The sequence below is a fragment of the Pan paniscus genome, chromosome 10 (assembly GCF_029289425.2).
Source record: "Pan paniscus chromosome 10, NHGRI_mPanPan1-v2.0_pri, whole genome shotgun sequence".
NCBI lineage: Eukaryota > Metazoa > Chordata > Mammalia > Primates > Hominidae > Pan > Pan paniscus.
The window spans coordinates 42,468,394-42,478,373 of NC_073259.2; the positions used below are offsets into that span (position 1 = coordinate 42,468,394).

General features: G+C 40.6%; 1 protein-coding gene across 6 annotated transcripts in view; it reads right to left on the reverse strand.

Annotated features, from left to right (window-relative positions):
* Positions 1 to 9,980, reverse strand: part of SCN8A (sodium voltage-gated channel alpha subunit 8) — a 218,864-nt gene that overhangs the window by 82,767 nt on the left and 126,117 nt on the right. For all 6 annotated transcript variants that reach the window (XM_055095641.2, XM_055095640.1, XM_055095643.2 and 3 more), the window contains exon 12: positions 4,793 to 5,155. In XM_055095641.2, the coding sequence (XP_054951616.1) occupies positions 4,793 to 5,155 (363 nt within the window). The remainder of the gene's footprint in view (positions 1 to 4,792; positions 5,156 to 9,980) is intronic.

Sequence of the window (9,980 nt, forward strand, 5' to 3'; positions counted from 1 at the left end):
AATACGCTTCACACTTTATATATGAAGCATATTATATATGAATAACATATATATGTTATAGTTTATCTTCACAATAGCCCTATAACAGAGGTCCTTTTATCTCTTTTTACAGAGAAGAAAATGGCTTAGAGAATTTCCCAGGATACTATGCACAAATACAGAACTTGGGCTTCAGTTAGTATATTGTAATGGTTAATGGTAAAAGCTTAGGAGTTAGATTGCTTGGATTCAATCCTGACTCTACTGCTTACTGTGCCATCTTGGACAAGTTACTTTATTCCTCTAAGCCTTGGCTTCCTCTTCAGTCAGATGCAGCCAATAGCAGTATCTGTTTCATAAGGTCCAGGCTGTAAGCATTAAATGAGATAATGCTTATACATTTGCAAGCTGCCTCAACATGATTTCTCAATTACATGTGATTTCTGGATTGCTAGTGGCAATGAGTGAAGAGAAATGATTCTCACCTACTTTCCCAGCTCAGAGATGGAGACGCAGGAAAAAGTCCCTTTATCCTCTGCTTCAGCAAAAAGCAAAGGCGAAATTCCAAAATGATCAAAAAATCTCAACACTCAATCACAACTGAATAACTAATGAAGATATAAAATAATTTTTGATGAGACTAATGAAGTGATGTCTGAATGTCTTTTTTTCTTACAGCCTATTTCTTAATTTAAGCCTGAAGGAAAAAATATAGATTTGGCATAGCCTAAGCAGGAATATTGTGTGAGACCAGTGCGTGCACTATCAGTGGCTCCTATGCCACTCTGTGAAGCATGAGTATACACAACTGGATGCATTCTAATTGCTCAGGTTAATCCTTGGCTGTGGATGCATCCAAAATGTTTGCTAGTAACAATCACTACATCCTAGCCCAAAGAGGTATTAATTTTCATCTGTCTTGGGCTTCTAGTTAATTTAAGAGATATTAAGCAATTAGAATCTCTTAATATTTATAATTAAATTTATAATCCTGAATAATATAAAAGTCTTAATATACTGTGTCCTTCTAAGATAAGTGACTGTTTTTCCCACTTTCTAAAGGAGCTAATATTTAAGCTGTCAGGAAGCTCCTTTTGGTATCAGAAAGACCATGGTTTAAGGTCCAATTCCCAAGTCACTACAGCGCTCTGAGTCTCATCTGCTAATAGGATAAAACCACCTACTGAATAGAGTGATTATAAGAATAAAATGAGATAATGTATATAAAATGCTCAGCATAGTATAATAAGAACTCAATATATGATGGCTATAATCATTATGCTCACTACAGAAAACCAGAAAGAACAGAAAAGTATAAGGAAGAAAAAAGTCCATAATTTCTTCTCTCAAAGGCAACTATTATTAACTATTGGCTGGTCATCTTCTTTCTCTATGTAGTTTGTCTTTATATAATTTGGTATCATACCACACAAACTATATGCATCTTGTTTTGCTGTTTTCTTCCTTTGGGCCTATTAATGTAACTTAGACATTTTCCCACACCGTTAACAACTAGCCATAACAGTTTCTTTATGGCTTCTAATAACATAAATAAATACATAAATAAAAATAGTTTTTCCTAGTTATGAGGCCCTTGGGAATGATATGGTCTTGCCTACCTCATCTTCCTGCCACTGTGACCTCCTGACTTTGGGAATTCTCAAGTCTGTCACCATCCTCACTTGAGGTCACTACAGAGAACCTCCTAAGTGTTTATAGGGTGCTGGGTATGTAGATCCCCCAAAACCCAAATGCAGACCTTTATAGACCACAGTGTAAAGCAGTACAGAAAGCCTTACATTCCACAGCCATCTGCTTAACTCTCAATTTTTTTCTCCCACACAGTGTAACAGAAGGTGCTAAAAAAACAAAAACAAAACCCCCAAACTTGATCATCTCTCTTCAGCTGAAGTTTAAGTTCCTTCTTCCTGAATACCTTCTCTAATACCTTTTTGTTCAGAGAAAAGGCAAGCTGCATTATTTGGCTTAAATATTTTTTAAAACTGCCAGTATATCAAAATTCAATTTGGTTCTAAACATTTGAATTGCCCCAACTCTACTGCCCATGTTGATCCATCCTTCATTTGCCATTGATATTATCTCTTGTTTTTTCAGAGAACATAATTATCTAACTGTGGAGCCCAAAATTTATCCCTATTCGCAGAATTAGTGAAAGTCAAATAAAAATTAAATGTAAAGATAAGTATCTATAACATTTATTTTGGCCAACTATCTGGAGACACTGTTTTTGTTTTGTTTTGTTTTTTCTTTTTTGAGACAAGAGTGTTGCTCTTCTTGCCTAGGCTGGAGTGCAATGGCGCAATGTTGGCTCATTACAGCCTCCGCCTCCCAGGTTCAAGTGATTCTCGTGCCTTGGCTTCCCAAGTAGCCGAGATTACAGGCGCATACCACCATGCCTGGCTAATTTTTGTATTTTTAGTAGAGATGGAGGTTTTGCCATGTTGGCCAGCCTGGTCTCAAACTCCAGACCTCAGGTGATCTGCCCACCTCAGCCTCCTAAAGTGCTGGGATTATAGGCATGAGCCACCGTGCCCGGCCCACTGTTTTATTATTGTTGTAAAAAGTGAAAGATTTATACAATCTAAAGAGAAACCAGAGGATTATTATTGTTCTTACTGTTGCTGATCTTAAATAAGTAGGTCTTGAGAAGAGCAACGGCCAAGTGTCTAGGCAGAGAACAAATTAAAATTAACTGGCACATGGAAGATTAGGGTCTCTGAGGGGTCTGAGATTCTGGCCCTATCAGTGATGAGCTGTAAGACCCAAAGGAACACAAATTCTCTGAACCTTCTCCCCATCTCAAAAACAGAAATATTAATCTTCACTTAGTCACCCTTACAGATTTTTTTTTTTTTTAAGATGGAGTCTCGCTCTGTTGCCCAGGCTGGAGTGCAGTGGTGCAATCTTGGCTCACTGCAACCTCCCTGTCCCAGGTTCAAGTGATTCTCCTGCCTCAGCCTCCCACATCCGGCTAATCTTTTGTATTTGTAGTAGAGATGGGTTTCAAACCATGTTGGCCAGGCTTGTCTCGAACTCCTGGCCTCAAGCAATCCACCTGCCTTGGCCTCCCAAGGTGCTGGGATTACAGGCATGAGCCACCACGCCCAGCCCAGAATTTTCATTTAGGACAAATTAAATAATGCATGTAAGAGTAATCTGTAGCTTATAAAAAGCTATACAAACGTAAAGGGGAGAGTATTTTTGCTTTATTTTATTTTTGATAGAGTCTCACTCTGTCACTCAGGCTGAAATGTAGTGATCATAGCTCATTGTAGCCTCAAACTCTTGGGCTCATGTGATCCCCCTGCCTCAGCATCCCAAGTAGCTGGGACTATAGAGGAACATGCCACCATGCCTGGCTAATGCTTTTTATTTTTATTTTTTGTACAAACAGGGTCTCACTGTGTTGCCAAGCTGGTCTCCAACTCCTGGTTTCATGTGATCCTCTTTCCTTGGCCTCCCAAAGTGCTGGGATTACAGGTGTGAGCCACTGTGCCCGGCTGTATTTTGCTTTTAAATAAAAGGGAAGGGCGAGACTAGACAATCCCAAACACATACAAATTGCCTTTTGATATTTTATCTATACATTCAATAAACTTTATCCATGATTGTCCAGTTTTCCTCCATACATGCATCATGCTAATTAAAGGATTGGCTATCTTCATGCTGTGTTAGAAGAAACTGAAGTGTTAGAAAGAAATAGACTAACATGCTATCTCAAGGAGTTTATACCAGCTGAAGAGGGACTGAGGAAAGTTAGAAATTAGAGGTATGAAGGATTAGGATCACTGAGGTTATAAGAATTTTAAAATAAAAAAGATACAAACAGCTTAGAATTTAAAGAAATGTTAGGAGATGGCTCTTCCCAAAGAGGGGCACCATTATCCAAACCTCTAGATAACTGATTTTGTGAAGCTATTATATGCAACTCCTCCAGAGCCTGACATTTGATTACATTTAAAATTCATCTTTTGCTTCCCCTTTCCTTCCTCCCCCATATACAATGTGTTCTTGCCCCAACCTCCCACTTTTTCCTCCTTTGATTTATTTCAATTTCAATCCCTTTTAAAAGTCTGGGTCCAGTTTCCTATTGGCCTCTTTAACCTCTCCTTGCCTGGCTCTGCTGGCACACACCTCCCACCCTGACATCACATGAGCATTCCTCTTTAGAAAAAGCACATCTCATTCTTGCAGAGGAGACTTAGAACATTATTCAAAACTCAATTACTTTTTTGAAATTTAAAGGATAAGATCTCTAAATTCCAAGCTGTTTCCCTAGGAGGGTAGAAGACGTGGGGGAAGAGAAGCAATGGTAGTTCCAAACCGGTTCAGACTTGGTCATTGGTGGTGGCTCGATGGCATTCTCATTCCATCCGGGCAGGCTCCGGGGCCAGAGGCATTCAGTCAAAGCAGGTGGGAGGAGGGAAACACAAGCACACAGACTAGCAAAGATAAAGATGGAGAGAAAGAAAACGGTAAAATAAAGGAAGGAGTTGATAGGGGAGAAGGAATGTCAGAAACGAGGGAAGATGGGGAAAATGGAGCAAAGAATAAAGGAAAGGAGAAGACAGGGTGAGTAATACGGGGAAAACTGAAGAGAGAAATAGAAATAGGCCAGGAAGAACACAGAAATGGCTAGGGTCTTAACAGGAGTGGGGTCCAGACAGACCACGTGGGATGGGCAGAGCAGGGAAAGAGGAGGGGAAGGAGCGGGGGAGACTGCCATGCCTAGCCTCGATCTATTTGTGTTCTTCCTTACACTGTCATCGGTAGCTGCCTTATCAATTTTCACCTCTGGCAGGAGACGCCCGCCGATGTGGGAGCCGGGGCCGCCGATGAGGGACACCACGCCGTTGCAGTCCACCGTGCTGTTGCGCTTCACGCTGCGCCGCAGGCTGGGGAAGATGCGCGAGGAGCGGCTGCCCTGGCTGTAGCCGCTGTAGCCGCTGTAGCTGCTCCGGCGCTCGCGGGCCCGGATGGGGATGAAGAGGGAGTCCCGGCGGCCCTCGCTCTCCTCCACCGTGCTGTGCTCGTCATCCGCGAACTCATTCTCGGAGCCCGGGTCTCGGAACCGCCCAGGTCCCCTGAAACTGAAGATGCTGCTCTTGCTGTTGTGGCGGGAGAGGAAGGGCGAGCCTGGGATGCTGAGCAGTGACTGCAGGGGCAGAAAGGGAAAGAGAGAGGGACGGGGAAATGAGACGGGAGTGGACCTTTATACTGAGCAAAGTGGTTAGGTTCCTAGCCGGCCCCACCCTCGCAGTCCTGTGAACAGAACACAAGTGTTTCCAGAAAGCACTTTTGCATGTTGACTGCTACAGTTCATCACCCATTGTTACTCACCTGTGCTTGACCAGTTACGGATTCAAAACGTCTACCCACTGTTCTTGCACGCATCCCTAAGATGCTTTTATCTCACATTATACGCAACTTATCCAGGGTAAAGCACATGGCTGTGTATTTCTTTTTACCATGGGCTCAGAGGAGGTGTCTTTAACTTAAGTTAGACTATGCCACACTGGGCAAAAAGACAGAATTTATTTATTATCATACATATAACAATAAATAAATATTATATATATATATATATATTTTTTTTTTTTTTTGAGATGGAGTTTCGCTCTTGTGGCCCAGGCTGGAGTGTGGTGGCGCTATCTTGGCTCACTGCAACCTCCAGCTCCTGGGTTCAAGAGATTCTCCTGCCTCAGCCTCCTGAGTAGCTGGGATTACAGGCGTCCACCACCACGCCCTGGCTAATTTTTGTATTTTTAGTACAGACAGGGTTTCGCCATGTTGGCCAGGCTGGTCTCAAACTCCTGACCTCAGGTGATCCACCCACCTCGGCCTCCCAAAGTGCTGGGATTACAGGCATAAGCCACCGCTCCTGGCCAAAAAGACAGAATTTAAAACGTGCCTGTATCATTTGCCATTCTCTCCAAGTACATGTCCTGGTCAACTACTACTCCAACAGTGGCCTTCAAGCCTTTTAGTTCCGTTGAAAATTATATATGCCCCCTCCCACCCCATTTTATTTATGTATTTATTTACTTTTCCTTTTATTATTATTATACTTTAAGTTCTAGGGTACATGTGCACAATGTGCAGGTTTGTTACATATGTATACATGTGCCATGTTGGTGTGCTGCACCCATTAACTCATCATTTACATTAGTTATTTCTCCTAATGCTCTCCCTCCCCCCTCCCCCAACCCCATGTCAGGCCCCAGTATGTGTTGTTCCCCAACCTCTGTCCAAGTGTTCTCATTGTTCAATTTCCACCTATCAGTGAGAACATGCAGTATTTGGTTTTCTGTCCTTGTGATAGTTTGCTCAGAATGATGGTTTCCAGCCTCATCCATGTCCCTACAAAGGACGTGAACTCATCCTTTTTATGGCTGCATAGTATTCCATCCACCCCATTTTAAACATATTTTTTTCATCAAAAGTTTACATAGTTGTAAAGTATATAATTCTCAAACAGCTGTAAGTTATATAATATCTGGCATTGACGTTTTTAAATAAAACTCTTCTTTACCGTAAAGTTTGTGGTAAAGAAATTTACTTAAAGAATTCTTTAGCATAATTTTTTTCTTATTTATTCTTCTCCTTCAATTTCATGCTTCCTTTCCATATTCCCTAGGGAATTTTATTTGAATGTACACTTTTATGTTTTAATGTATTTTACTGCTCACCCCTGAATTTACTTCTCTATGTTGCCCAGGCTGATCTCGAACTCCTTGGTTCAAGTGATCCTCCTGCCTTGGCCTCCCGAAGTGCTGGGATTACAGGAGGGAGGCACCACACCCAGCCTGTTAACACTTTTGATGTTAACACTGGAAGGGCCATGGGGCTCCTCTTTAACATTTCTGCCCTTATCTTTTTGTTGGCTATGATTCCAACAAATTATACAAAAAATTATAAATAAACTGTACTTACTATTAAACATTTTCTATGAGCATGAGTCTTTAAGACATTTAAAAAATTCTCCTGGATTGAGTTTTTATTAATATTCTTACGAATACAATTGATCAAGCTATACAAATATATTACACATTTTATAGGTAATAGACTTAGAAAATTGTATTAAAATGCATTTCTTAATAAGATGGATGAGATTTTCTTTTCAATTGGTGTTTAAATATTTGTTGGTAGTATTACTTATTATTAGAATGAGACATGGCTCAACATCAATCCTCCCCACCTTTCTAATAATCGATTTTATGTGCTAAAACCTTATTCACATAAATATTATCTTGGAATGGAAGAACTTTGTTATAGTAATGTCACTCAATTCTTTGGACTCCTTCCAAGTTATATACCAAAAATATATAGCAAACTATCAGCAAAATTTATTGTAATAATCTATCAGCTGGCAATTAAGTCTTTTTCCAATTTTATTGAAAGCAAATAACTGAAAACTCAATTTGCCAAAAGATTTGTTACCTACACACATTCCCTTTCTTGATTTCTGAGGACATCAAAAAGCTTTATTATTTACTAATAATTATGTGGGTTATTCTCACATGAGTTACTCTTGTACTTAAAGGAAGCTCGTTTAACCCAACAGATGGTTGAAATAATCGAAATATTATTAATGTCTTTCCATCATTGCCAACATTTATTTTTAATATGATTTTATCTTATCACGATTTAAATATATTTTCATCAAAATCTACCTTAAAGTCACAGATTTAGCTCATTTCTGAAAATGTTCAACCACATGATCTAATGAGCAGTCAGTCCTCAATGTCAGAGCAATTGGCTAAATTAGATTTATTTTCATTTGAAAAAGCATGATCCCATTTTTCACTGTTAATAAATGTATTAGTATGTATTGCAAGGGCAACAATCTCCTGAAATTAAAACATCTCAACATCCCCAGTTATAATTCTGTTTCACTCATAACAGAAATATGTAAAACAGAAATATGCCTCAAACCCCTGGGCTCAAGGCATCCTCCTGCCTCAGCCTTCCAAGTAGCTAGGACTACAGGCATGTGCCACCATGCCTGGCTAATTAAAAAAAAATTTTTTTTAATAGAGATGGGGTCTGTATGTTGCCCAGGCTGATCTTGAACTCCTGGGTTCAAGTGATCCTCCTGCCTTGGTCTCCCAAAGTCCTGGGATTACAGGAGTGAGGCACTGCGCTCAGCCTGTTAATACTTTTGATGTTAACACTGGAAGGGCTATGGGGCTCCTCTTTAACATTTCTGCCCTTATCTTTTTGTTGGCTACAATTCCATTTCTGGTTCTATACTTTAGATCCTGTCTCTTCTTGTAATGTACAAAGCCCCTGTCCCTAGATTGGTATATTTTCTTTGGATAATTCTAGTTGCATATTATTCCATTCTCTCACCTGTGTCTTTCACGTGTTATGTAGGCTTTTCCTGCTTTGGCTTTAAGCAACCCACGAACTTCTAAGACAATAAATGAATTTGATCACTGGGGACCACATCAAGAAAAGCACTAATCATAGATAATTTTATATAAATGTCATTGTTAGATACACGCCATATGCTATATATAGGTCTCTAGAAAACAGGATGACCCTGACTTATTTTGTTCTTCTGCCTCATCCTTGTACCAGAGAGAAGGAGCTACATTGGTTAGATTCCAGAATGTTGACTGAGCCTCATTTATGAGTAGATGTTGTCACTGTGTGTTAAAAGGACACATACGCTGTGTGGTAAAGGAGCACATAACAGAGGAAGCCCTTGCACGTCCTTCTTCCATGTTGCTGGATTGGTAAGCTTACTATTCTTCTTACATGTATGTTTGGGCACCCCCTTTGAATCACTGATTAATTCCCCTGAACCAGCTCTGCTCGGTGTGATTCACAGGCAGCTAGTACATGACTTGTTATTGGTCTGCAATGAGACAAGTAAGGAAACTGAGAGGGGCATTTAGAAACTTTTGTAACAATTAGACACAGTCATAACATCTAAGAATGTGATGATTTTTCTAGAAATTGATTGTTACTATATTTTACAATAGTATCAGTTCATGAAGAATTGGGAAAAATAGAAATGAGTCCTTTACCACAGGTAACTTGAGAAACACTGCTCTAAACAATGTGACTGGCCAGAAGATGGTGTCTTAAGATGTACTTGGGATTTTGTTTTAATCAGATCACGGTAAGGTGACAGACACAGAGGCAACTGCCTTTGAAAGAAGAGTTCGTTACTTCGGTTCCCAAGAGGAGTGGGCTTGCCATGCCATGGAGGGCCATACGGGGAAATATAAGTGTTGGTCAGGAAGCAGAAGGAGTGAGGGGGAAAGTTTAGCCTGAGCCTGTGGTTTCCTCAGGAAGGAAGGGATAAGGCAGGATAGGTAAGTCTGAGCAAGTTTAGGATTGGGGAGTTTGAATAATTTTGGAAGGCTCTGGCCTACAGAGGTGGTAACTACTTGTCTGGTATCTGGCTATGGGGTGATTTAGGGCAGGGAAATATTGGCTTAGTGAGTGAATTAGATAAAGGAGGTAGTTGGGAATGTGGGCTTTGGACTGGTTGATCTGTACATGAAAAACAAGTTTGAAGGCAAGCGTAACATAGAACACTGAGGTTCAGCGTACAAGCCCAGGTGTTAATAACCGGTGCCTTGGGCACATATAACTCTCTTGAGGGCGTCACTGCGGAGAAATATGGCCAGGACAACACAGGACTCAGGTACTCATGGCCCCTTTGCTAAATGCCACAATCACCTTTAACACTATCACACCGTCCTAAAAATGGCATTCAAGACCCTCCCAGCTTTGACTCTAATTTACTTATTCTACTTCATCTTTCACTGTTTTCTCATACACCCTACCATGCAGCCACCCTGCCACAGGTCTTTATTTCCTCTGTTTCCAGTGCACGCTCCATTTTCAGCTGGGGAAATCCTCTCAGTTCTCCATGATCCAGCCCTTCTGCTTCTTCCTCTACTAACTTCCTTAATCTTTCCATAGCACCAAACCCCCTTTCAGAATATTTATGCTCTACTTTA